Raw genomic sequence first — 12,255 nt, forward strand, 5'->3', positions numbered from 1 at the left:
ATATGGGATTTCAATTTAGAATTTATCATCTTAATTAACATAGCAAATAACAAGACATGATGAAGCTAATAGAAAAAGGGAGTTAATATACTCCATAAGATAACTAAATAGTCTTTTCTGCGTAGATAGCCAAAATATAAGCGTTTTAACTTCATCAAACAAAATACTCCAAACCAACATTGTATAAACTTTTTTTTTTTTTTTTCTGATTTTCAATCACGGCGGAGAAGAAACAGAAAAAACGCCGGCCGGCAACGGCCTAGCTTCGGAGCACTGTTCAAAGCATCACTTCTCTGCCATGAATCCAGCTGAATGGCACCGGCGCCGCCTGCTTCGCCCGTGCTTGCGCCCTCTCTTCCAGCTTCCGAATCCGAGGCGGCAAGCCGCACACGTAATCTTGAGCCTTGCATCCCTCGCCGGAGAGCCCCGTCATCTTCTCCACCTCCCACCTCGCGACTAGGAACTCCAAGATGTCGGCGTAGTCCTTGGCGGTGTAGACTCCAAGCCGCTGCGCCACGGAGGAGAAGTGCTCGAAGAGGTTGTCGTCCGCGCCGTCGTACATCAAGTGAGCCGGCATTGATATCTTCTTCCTCATCATGTCCGCGAGCGCGAGCACCGTGCCGTCGGGGTCGACCTCAAACAGCTTCTCGACGATCTTGGTGTAGGCTGTCTCGTGGCGCTTCTCGTCTGCGGCAATGATGCCACAGATTTGGGCCAGCTTCAGGTCGCCGTGTTCCTTGGCGAGCCGAGCCGTGTTTCCGTGAGAGACGAAGGTCGCCCTCTCCTGGAACGAGGTGTAGATGAATCCGAGGTACGGATTCTTGTCCGTGCCCGGATCCTGCGAGTTATAAACGAGACGAAAATAGTTCAGAATACGAAAACATGTGTGAGACCATCTAACGGGTTAGACTGAAGGTCGGTTAGACACGCCAAATGTTCAGATTCAAACTCACATTCAATGACAACAAAGACTCCCCCATTTCAGAATATGTAATGTTTTAGCCTTAGATACTGTATATTTCACGTTTTAAATTGATAAAACTCCTTAATTGTAACTCCAACTTCCACAGAGATGACTACAAAGTGAAAATGAAGATACATGTGTGTGCGTGTTTGTGTGTGTGAGAGAGTGCAAAAAATGGAGCAGTCGTACCATGCCCGAGCCGATCAGATACTGTATGGTTTTCTCGATTTGCCTCATGTCAACGCGTCCAGAAAGATAAAGATATTTGTTGAGAAGATCACCGTGCCTATTCTCTTCAGCAGTCCACGCCCTCGTCCAGATAGCCCAAGGAGTGAGGCTGGCACCTGTCTCGTCTCGTACCGCATCTAGAGTGTTGAGCATAGTCTGATAAGTCGGAAGAGCTTCCTCCGTAATCATATCCCCAACCAAGACGACAAAATAATCATCGGGGAGCTCCTTGGTTCGTTTCCTAAGCTCTCTGACCTGCTCTTCAAAGCCTTCTGAAGATGGATCAGGGAGAAAGTCATTGGGCTGCCAACACTTCTCAACGGGCTTTAGGAGCACCAGGATGTTTTCTTCAGCCCAATCTTGCAACGAATTGAAGATCTCGCGCTTCTCTGGTGGCAACGGGTGAGTGACTTGAACACGAACCTCCCGAGGGGTACTAAAAGGCTTTTTAGCTTTTCCAGCATCTCTGCGCACAACGAATGAAAACTATCAGGGTAACCAAAAGCAAAGCATGAAATTCATGGATGCAGTCCAATGACAAACGTAAACCAAGAGCAGCAACAAACTTTTGAATGCAATACAATCTGCATGTCCATAAAATCAGGATTTTGTTTAATGATAAACTGAATACACCAACACATCACGTATAGATTATCTAGGAAGTTCCGTAATCATGTCTAGTATAAAACTCCTAATAAAAACCAACAAAAAGTGGTTGATGACAAAGTTAATGAGCAATCTGATACAGCAAATTGGACAGTTTGATGCCTAATGTTTCAGTGTATTAAGTTCCCAACCCTCCGCAGTCACCAATCGTTTCCTTTTCGAGTAAAACAAATTGAATGATGAGTGATATTGGTGGGAAGATGAGGAAATAGGCTGTACATAACTATAAAAGGAAATAAAGTAAACAATGAAGTCAAGAGTTTAGGTATACTAGTGTTAGTAGGAAGGAATATCTATGATTCAAACCAAACTCATTTAAGTTCAGAATAAAGATGCAGGGAGAAATTAGGCATCTCTTAAATCAACCTATTCCACCTAGTTATTATCAAGACATACCAAAAACGAGAAAACAAATTTACTAGGACGGACCCGACCACCTACAGCACACACACACACACACTTCCAACTCCGTTTCTCTATTACATTTTCATGTAACAAAGTCTATTAGTGATAGTGAAACGAAGACGTGATACGAAGACGTCCACAACGACACTTTTCCCCCTCAGTATGTTTTATAAGATGAATTGTAATAAGCATATCTTCACACCCGACCAAACCACCATAAAAAATGAAATCACTGTCAGCTAGAACTCAAAAAACCCAAGAAACAATAAGAGACAAATTTCACACAATTGAGCATGATATAGTTGAAATTTTTTTATATACTAATATAAAATTAATATATCCGTGCTTAAGATCTAATCAAGAGCATCAAGATTTGCTGGCAAGTCAAAAAAAGACGACCACAAGATCAAGCATGCAAAACAACAAAAGATCAACTCGACCCCCACCCTACCCCACCAAGAATTAAATAATGCAAAATATCAACCGCCTTCCTCCAAGAGAGAGAGAGAGGGGAAGGTATCCGTGAAGCAACCAAGAAGAACGAGATAAATCAGCTAAATTAGGATGAATCAATCTTAATGGCAGGACTCAATTAGGATAACTCTGCCGCATCAAATCGTATCCGTATTATGAAGAAAATGAAAAGCTCATACTACAAACTCAACAACTGGAAATGAATGTCTTCACCCCAAAAATTACGGAAATTGCAAAACGAGAAAAGGAGGAATTAAGATTCCTGAAGAAAACAGAACAATCGATGATAATTTGTCATCATGCAATTCCTTTACAGTGCCACAAATCCAGATCAATTAAAAATGAAGAATATAAACAAAAAATCACATGAATGTCTTGATCTCACACAATGAAATGCATAATACAAATTAGGAAAATTTACACTGACGGGGAATGGATAGTTGAAGCCATGGAAACCCTGTGAGATCTGAGCTGAAAACCGGGAAACGAAGGCATCTTGCTCGGAGCAATGCATAGTTTCAGCGCCATCTTCAGCTATACTCCGGCAGAATCTCTCTAGATTTGAGGCACTGATTGAAGGGGTTTTATTCAGAATTTCAGAGCTCGGAAGAAGTGTAAGCAGATTGAAACGGAGAGAGAGAGAGAGAGAGAGAGTGATGTGTAGAGAGAGAGAGAGAGGGGCGAGAAAATCCAATTAAAGAAAAACTTGCGTAGCTCAATAAATTTGCCAGTTGCCACCGACCACTCGTGGAGGGCGATGCTTCCTATGTTGGAGCTAAATTGGCAGTGTTCTTCGCCAAGGTACAACTACCTGATGCGCGGCGCCTGCTTTGTGGGGGTTGTACCCTTCGCCCACCGCTGATGTTGAAAACTAAGTCAAGCGATCTGGTTGTACTATTCCAAATGGTTGGTTTCAGACTTCCACTGCTATTTAATTTAATTTATTTATTTATATCACTGTACGAATATATTTAGTAGTGTTTCACAAAATCTAAAATTAGGTGTGACTTCCAATATTTTTATTTTAGAGCGTAAGCATTGGAAATTTGGAATTATGCACGAGTTGATTGATTTTAAGAAGCGATCTTTATTTTTAAGCATGTTGGACAAGGAAAATCTTATAAAATCCACAAATTAAATAATATTTCATCAGTCCGTAAAAAATTTATCACATTCTAGACGGCATAAATTTTAATAAAATGTTAATAGAGCTGTTAGTGAAGTAAGGATTTCACTTTAAATATGAGTGGAGTTTTGTGGATCATACTATTATAAATGAAAGTGAGAAATTTTTCGTGGACGAATCAAAAAGTAAATTGTGTCAATTTTTCGTGGCCAGAAGGATTACTACTTAATTTTTTTAATTTTGTTGAAGTACAAAGGTTAAAAGTATTAAATACAAGAGCCTAATCGTGATGATTTAAAAAAATACTATTATAATGTAAAACCTTTAGCTTGACATTGCCCCATACATAATCTCATAAATACATATAGGATAATCAATTTTTATGTGTTTTTATTACTTTCTTGATTAATTGTGCATGTTGTTTCCCAACAAATTTCACAAAAAATGTGCGCAAGAAAAGAGGGGACAACAACCGAATTGTAAAATATTCCCTCATATCCTTGATAAAATCATAATAAATAAATAATTGTAGAAAATTCCTTGATCGTTTTAGTTTATACCTCTTACTAGAAAACAAAGGTGATTGAATAATTTTATTTATGCAAAGATACATTGTTATTATTGACATATAAGTATAAGTTATAACAAATGCATGAGAGATATGCAACATGTTCACACCTCACATGTTTCATTACAAACTACCTTCTATTATCAACAAGATCTCAAACGCTTAAACAAAATGAACAAGAAAATTAACATCATAAACTGTCCAAAAATTCAAATCAGAGCTCCTTCAACTTTCATTGTATCAATTGAAGAAACAGATACAATTTCTATGCTCCATAAATATTTAAAATATATATATCATTATTATACTCGACTCAATTCACTTACTACCCTTCTCCAACTCTCCCTATGCATACCTACACAATCTCTAGCACAGTTTTCACTTTCCTGAAACACAATCTGCCATCAAACACATAGGAAGATGATCACTAGTTCATTTACACATACAATGACCAAGAAACAGAAGAAAGAAACATTCCCACCATTCATCGTTGCTCGTTCAAGCAATCCTCATGTGGGGAGACAATGGTTGCATGCTTTTGGGGCGGCTGAGGCGACGTTTGGTTCAAATTCATATTTGTATCCTTGGCTGGAGGTAAGCATCTCTTGGAGAAGAATGAAGCTATGCTCTTTGCCTTGAGAGGCTTCCTTTCTGCATATACAAAGAGCATGTTTTCTTGTAAATGAATGCATGGACTTTAGTTGCTAAGTGATGGAGGTAAATTACACGATACCTGGTGATACAGAGAGGCCAAACTTGCTCATGATTTCTTTCTTGACCTGAATTGTCGTCGTATTAAACATATTAGAGCTTAAGATCTAGTAAATACTTGTGTAATCGCAAAACTGAATTATCATGAAAACTGTAGAAAAAGTTGCAGAATATGAGGGTAATGACCTGCCAACGATTTTCTGAGAACTCTGATATTTCACGGACTTTGCTTCTTAACTGAGACTTTGAGAAAGCCGGGAACGTATTCTGCAGAGAGTCTGAGATCTTTGCAATGCCATGTGGACATGAATTGATGATGGAAATCTGTAAAATATAAGTCAATGTTATTTATAGTAGCTGTACATGTATAAGGCTAGAAGATTCTGCAGTACTATGTTTGACAAAGTGATGAGCATAAAATAAAAAAACTTACAATCTGAGGCAAGTCTGAATCAGGTATAGCAGCAGCAGCAGTTGGAGGAGGTGTTGAATTTGATTTGTTTGATAAAGCTTCTAAATCATCATCTACCTCATTGTTATGAATCGATATTTCTGTTGCTGGGAAATCAGGCAAAAGACGGATACAAAGAGCTTGTAAGCACATTTTTTCAACTTTCTCTGAACCAGACAGCTCTTCAGCTGGTGACAATGTGGTCTTTTCATGCATAAGATTCAATATGATCAGGGGCTGATTCTTTCTAAGCGCGTGCTCTGTCATATTATTCAAATACTTCTGCTGTCGGAGCAAGGAACAAAATTCTTCACTCTGTACTTGCTCCTTGGTGTCGGGTTGATTACTCACAACCTCGACTAGTTCATCAGATTCCATCTCATCAACCTGTACACCCTGCAACCCACAAATATGATAAGCTTAACTATGTCTCCATGAAAAAAGAAAAGATGGAGCAAGCAAAGCTCAAATCCCCCACTTTTCTGTAATTTCCAAGTAATATTCTTTTTAATGGAAGACATGGATATGGAAATAATACATAAACTAAAATAAAATTAGGCGATCAGAAATTGTAGCTCACCTCACTTTCCGAGAGATAACCATCAGGAACAAAAAATCCATCTTCACTTTCATCTTCATCATCAACCTTTTGCTGCTCCTCCATAGTTTCATCCTCCTCATCCTTCTCACAATCCGAGAGGCTTTCACCGGGTTCTTCCTGCTCAATCAAATTTCAGATGAGAAAATCTTAATGAGAACACTTGTACTACAATAGCTATTAGCTAGTATACCTCTTCCCACTCTTCATCGCTGTCAATCTCATAGTCTATATCAGGATCCTTCACCAAAGGGCAGCGTCCCTTAATAGCTTGACTGGAGAAACATAAAACTTACAATCAGATGGAAAATATTTGTAGCCTGTACACGTAATAGATAAATTAAAGTGGCAAGTAGTAATTGGCTTCAATGATATTGGCTTAAAGTGAAATAATATAATATCAGGTAATAATTTACCTTTTTCTGGGCCAAACACCATAAAATGCAGGTCTATGGCTCTTATCAAACTGCAACAGCTGCCTACTGCGTTTTCTATTTTGGCATTGAGAAAGAGGCCTGTCTGTGCTGGTCTGAGACTGTCTTCCATCGATATTGGAGTCAATCAATCCCTCCACATTCTTCTCTTCAACTTGGACCTCATCACTAGGTATTTCAGCGTTAGTAGTAAGCTTAAGTTCCTTGACCAGCTCAGTCTTAGGCTTTTGACGAATGCCCCAGTGAACTTTCTTTGAACGAATAGAATTTCCAATGCAGCGCCATGAGTTCAAGTGTGATCTGCAATAAAACGCAATATGACATAGTGATTTAGACTTGTAGTTGATAGATTGAAACAATATGTGGTGGAAAAGGAAAGGACCCTACTTCCAAATAGCTTCCGCCTCAATTCCAGCATTTCCAACCAAAACGGAGTCCATATTTGCAGTAACTGTTTCAGATTCTCGTTCAACCAAAGCAGGAGATGGTGCAGATGTGGATGCTTTGTTTGAAGAACTGTCATTTTGAGAAGTAGTAGATTTCTTTCTCTTAAAAAACTGCTCCATCAATGATGCTTGTTTCTGGAGAGCAAGTTGCTTTTTTAATTCAGCTTCTTCCTTGGCCTTGCGTTTCTGATCTTTCTCTGCCTCCTCTTGCTGCCTTCTCAGCTGTTTCTGCATGTCAGATTCTTCTTTCTCTCGGCGTCTTTCCTCCTTCTCTGCCTCTTCACGTAAGCGTTTCTGCTCTTTTTCCTGCAAGGATGAGTTCAATTCAGAAATAGATTTATAAGAAATAAACTAAAGATGCCATAAGTAATTCATTAATTCATGCAATGATTTTCAAAATGCATATACTACAACGGATGATCTTATGGCCTACTTGTTTCTTGTTACAACAAGCTACTTAGTGTCTGCAAAACCAATCAATTTTAAATACAAGACCAGGCCAAGAACAATCAAAGCTAAACAGCAAAAGTAATTGCAATAATACATACATTCTGCAACATTTCCTTCTGTAGTTCCCTCTCTCTCTTCTTCTTTGCTTTCTCCATTTCTTGCTTGTTTTTCTCCATTTGCTTGATCAACATTTTTTCTCCTTTCTTGACATCCTTCTCAGCCCTTCACCGTCAACGTTATAATAAGACCATTGGCCATTGTACAAAGGAAGCTGAACGTATAAAGCAGTATAAAGCACACCCAAAAAATACTTACATTTCAGCAGCATTTTTCTGTGACATGTTCTCCATTAACAACCGGATATCTGCCTCATTTAGAACTTTACCAATCTTTTCCGAAGCTTTTGCCAAATCTTGCATGTAACTAGGATTGTCCTCTGACTTTTCAAGGGCACTAATCATTGCTGACAAAGATCAAATAAGCTGTAATCAGCAAACCCCAAAGAGACCTACTAAAATGCGTAGTACAAAAGGACCCATCTAAAATGGCTGCACAAGTTAATCCAGTGAAAGAACAACACAACTGCTAAACAAGTAAAGAATGAGCCCACCAGCCACAGCTAGCCAGTCAACAACAAGTATCCAATATAATAAAAATGAATCTGATTAAATCATTAAAGAATTAAACCATGCAAGAATCTAGCACCAGCATGCATCACAAATTTCAGTTACACCCCGACATTTCAAAAACCATCACAAGGGTAAGAACTAAGTACCAAATATACATATAATAACATAAACTTTACCTATAACAGCTGTAATTCTCTCCTGAATCTTTCTCCGGCAAGTGCGGCGAACTTTCACAGATACACGTTCTGATTTTGGGATCAGCTTCAAGTCTCTAGTCTGCAATAGAACAAGACATGCAATAAGTATAAACCATCCATATCAAAGCCAAACGAGGAACATAATGCTAGAAGCAAGACGGAAGTGCAGATAGAATAGCAAATAACTAAACGGTACACGAGATTAATGTTTATTATTAAAATTAGCAAAACCTCTGCAATTCAAAAGGGTTGTTTAGGAGACAGGGAGCAACATTTATCTCCAACACAGTATCCCAAGTCAGATGGAGCAACTAACCCAAACACCGAGCTAACAAACAAGCAGCTAAGCATGTAAGAGTTAATAAATGATGCACTGCATCAGCCTTCTATTGATACAAAAAAGTTAGGAAATCATGACTTGAATGATTATGATAGAAGAAGCAATTATTTTGCCCTTTAATCCCAACAAGTATAGTTTATTCAACAAGTTAAAAGACAGAGACAAACCTATACTTACAAGGAGGGAAATCGAAACCAACATAATCATCAAAGTAGCTCATAAAATGCAAAACTAGAAATAGTAAAAATACAATGTGATGCAACAAGCAAAACAACACCAAAAACTAAAGGACAAACTCCATAAGTATATGAGGAAGCAAGTACAATGCATACAAATAGCAATGAACTCAAATGAAATACAATATTATGAAATTTACATACAATATACAACAAAAACAAAATCAGCACATTTCATCAAATTTATACCTCCCAAAACCAAAGAGCATGCTCCGCCTTATCCTCCAAAATATCCGCATCTGCACTAGCCACACCATAACATAATCTCTGCCCAATCATAAGCACACTACTCTTCACACTAGCCCTAGTAAGATTCTCCCCATTTCCAGTCCTGCCCTTAACTCTCTCAAAAATTTCATCCACAAGTGTTGACAATGGAAGATCGCTCTCCTCCATTAAACACGCAATCACACAACTCAGAGAAACAGAAGAGAACCCTACTTTCTCCACATATTCCGACAACACCTCTCTGCTTCCCAACGCTAAATCTCTACAAAATTTAACAAGGCTGTTGATTTCATTGCGCAATGCCTCTATTTTCGCCTGTTTCTCTCCCGGGCTTACTTTGTACGAACATGGCTCCAACCTTTTCCTTTTCTGAGGCCTCTTCTTCTGATCCGAGCCGTCCGATTTCGGCTTCATTTCTTCCGCAACGTCAATTTTCATCGGCTCAACTTCCGCCATCCTAGATGCAGTGATACAAAAAGGAGATCTTGAATTTATAATTAAGAAAAAAGTAAATCAAAATGTCCCAGATCAAGACGTTTGGGCTTCCTCTATATTTAAAGAGAAAATCAAGCGTCGAGAAACGGACTAAGCAAGGGAAATGAGGGCTTCTCTTCCTGTGAGATTTTGGAGACGACAATCACTGATAGATCAGCTGAATGTAGCTCGGAACAAATCTGAAGCTCGAGAGGAATGAAAGAGCAACAGAAATTCTGGGAATGTATCATCGATTTTGCAGTGAGATTTTGGGTTTTGGGTATGTAGATTTGCTAGCTTCCCGCCAGTGAGAGGCTGATTTTGGCGGAATATTTCTTTGTTTGGCGCCTAAAAATTTCCTCAATTTTGCAGTCCGCCATTTTTCAAATCAAATACATGCACTAAGATTCCCAAGAATGGCAATTTTATAATTCTATATTTACTTTTTTTCATTTTCTATATTCTTTTACTTACCTTTTTTTTTGGAAACACTCGTTTACTTACTCGGGGCTTTAGTTGGTAAATCAAAAAAAGAATATTTAAATATTTTTTCAGATCATGATTTAAAAATTATTGATTTTCTAATTAAACATGAGATTATTATATTAAAAAGGAGTTTGATTATAGTTTATAGTATCCAACGTTGAGCAAATTTCGTTTATAACCTAAATTTTAATTTATTTTATGTATAATTCGGACTTTGAAAATTATTTGTTTATAGTCACAATTACATTAAAATTATGATAATAGTTTTTTCTTTACTAAAATTGCACATAATGCGATGACTGATTGCCAACCAGAGCCTAATGTATTCTATAATAAAAAGAATTTCTAACGATAGGTAGTCCATCATCATCGAAACATCGGTGAAGTCAAATGTGCATCTAAAAATTGGCATCATGTATAATACATTAAGCTCTAATTTTGTGATGATTGATTATCATTTTAGGTGTAATTACGATTAAAAAAATGGACTATCGTCATAATTTTGGTACAATTATAAGTATAATTAAATAATTTTTCAAAGTTCAAATTATACAAAAGAATAAATTTAAATAGAATCTATAAATTAAAATTTTTTGAAAGTTGGTATATAAACTACTATAATTAACCCTATTAAAGATGAGGAACGTGAAAACTAATTAAAATGAGATAATATTTGAAAATTAGATTGTTCGCTCATCAACCTATTGGGCCAGCTCAGCTTGTCAAATGTTTTGTTTATTTGGACTAAGAGAAAGTGATCTTGGGCCAAAGGTGGGCCCTATCCGATTTTCGAAGTATTTTAAAGATGAATAATTATATTCATATCCTCAATTTTACTCCGTATAGCCTTCTAATAATAATAATAATAATAATACATAATACATAATTATGAATTCAGTATTTGACCCTATAGCTCATAACTTTCAAATTAAATACCCTACAATCCATAGCCTCTAAATAATATAATTTTTATTATTTTGTACTTCGTTTTCATAATCGTGTTATGTAATCATCTCAATTTTTGAAGTTTTGTTGTGTCATCTCAACCATGTCCATATGAAGAAAACAAACCGGAGGAGAAACTTCCATTCAATTCAACCATGGCGGAAGACAAAACTAAAAAAATCACTATCTTAATGTTTCCATGGCTAGCTTACCCACATGTCTTTCTTTTTTCAACACAACAACTTAGATACAATCGGGTGTACCGTACAATGGTTGAATTTGTTGAAACAGAGAAGCCAAATTGAACTTCAATTCAAAGTAGTTCTTGCGTTGGATTTGATTTTCGCATTGTTTTTTAATGGTTGCGAGCGCTAATAATTCAACATGAAGCATAACAACGTTAATAATCGGTGGCCATCACATTGAGAAGATTGCATAACACGATTCTGAAAACGAAGTACGAAATAATGAAAATTACATTATTGAGGGGTTATATATATGTTATGTGGTATTTAGTTTGGGTGCTATGGACTATAGGGTTAAATAGTATTATTATTATTTTAAATGGGAGCTATACTGAATAAAAAAGAGGCTATGAATAAAATTACCCTTTAAAGATTTGCTTAAGCAACAATCTTACTTTATCAAATTATTTTACTGATATTTAAAAGATTTTCTTTGATGTATTGTGTTGTAAGGGATTAGGTGTGTTCGTCGGGGTTCACATCTAAAAGGTTAGTGTTATCTAGCTTTCAATATTTCACTGTTACTTAAGTTTTGAGAAGTTATAGAGGCATAGAAAGGTCGAGTCTTTTTGTAAGTCCTGATGTAACTAATCTTCTCATAGTAGAACGTTTTCACTGGACGAGACCCCACAGACGTAGGTGTTATATCATCAAACTGGGTTACCATTTTTGGTGTCCGTTTATGTTACCGTTCTTGTTACTTTCTAAGTTGTAGTATCTCGCTCAATACTAACTTTGGTAGTTGCGATATGTTTATGTGTATCTGGACAGGTAGGTATTTCACTAACGACCGTCATTTGTCAGATTGTGACATTGGTCTTTTGGTAAAAAAATTACAAACTCCAATAAAAATATTTTTTGAATGTTTGCCTGCGTAGTATTTGATTATTATTTGTAACACCCGGGCTTTTGATGACGTGTTAATTGCTTAAGTTTGAGTAATTAGGGTTTAGA

The 12,255-nt window shown here is 37.1% G+C and overlaps 2 protein-coding genes across 9 annotated transcripts in view; one reads left to right on the plus strand and one right to left on the minus strand.

Moving 5' to 3' along the window:
* The window catches only part of LOC131016821 (putative late blight resistance protein homolog R1C-3), a 629,159-nt gene that overhangs the window by 23,107 nt on the left and 593,797 nt on the right, over nt 1-12,255 (plus strand). The window lies entirely within an intron of this gene.
* On the minus strand, nt 67-10,023 carry LOC131016897 (stearoyl-[acyl-carrier-protein] 9-desaturase, chloroplastic-like). Of its 8 annotated transcripts, XM_057945699.1 has the most exons (14): nt 9,113-10,023; nt 8,327-8,426; nt 7,837-7,984; nt 7,620-7,743; nt 7,013-7,377; nt 6,608-6,925; nt 6,385-6,466; nt 6,174-6,311; nt 5,576-5,989; nt 5,329-5,466; nt 5,160-5,210; nt 3,159-3,265; nt 1,154-1,658; nt 67-838 (listed from the first exon to the last, which is right to left on the minus strand). In XM_057945699.1, the coding sequence occupies exons 1-14, from the start codon at nt 9,605-9,607 to the stop codon at nt 278-280; spliced, it is 3,546 nt and encodes a 1,181-aa protein (XP_057801682.1). In that variant the 5' UTR covers nt 9,608-10,023; the 3' UTR covers nt 67-277. The 8 variants fall into 8 exon arrangements, with proteins under 8 accessions (XP_057801682.1, XP_057801681.1, XP_057801676.1 ...); XM_057945698.1 differs by lacking the exons at nt 5,160-5,210; nt 5,329-5,466; nt 5,576-5,989; ... (6 more) ...; nt 8,327-8,426; nt 9,113-10,023 and adding an exon at nt 3,546-3,655 and having other exon boundaries at nt 3,165-3,306; XM_057945693.1 differs by lacking the exons at nt 5,160-5,210; nt 5,329-5,466; nt 5,576-5,989; ... (6 more) ...; nt 8,327-8,426; nt 9,113-10,023 and adding an exon at nt 3,546-3,655 and having other exon boundaries at nt 3,159-3,306.

Source organism: Salvia miltiorrhiza, chromosome 3 (genome assembly GCF_028751815.1).
Source record: "Salvia miltiorrhiza cultivar Shanhuang (shh) chromosome 3, IMPLAD_Smil_shh, whole genome shotgun sequence".
NCBI lineage: Eukaryota > Viridiplantae > Streptophyta > Magnoliopsida > Lamiales > Lamiaceae > Salvia > Salvia miltiorrhiza.

Excerpts from the sequence above, each read along its gene's own strand:
- LOC131016897 (XM_057945699.1), bottom strand. The coding sequence starts at position 9,607 with ATGGCGGAAGTTGAGCCGATGAAAATTGACGTTGCGGAAGAAATGAAG. Across the intron at positions 7,744-7,836 it reads CAGAAAAATGCTGCTGAAAT|GGCTGAGAAGGATGTCAAGA; the intron begins GTAAGTATTTTT and ends TTGACGGTGAAG. Across the intron at positions 5,211-5,328 it reads TCTCAGAAAATCGTTGGCAG|GTCAAGAAAGAAATCATGAG; the intron begins GTCATTACCCTC and ends ACGACAATTCAG.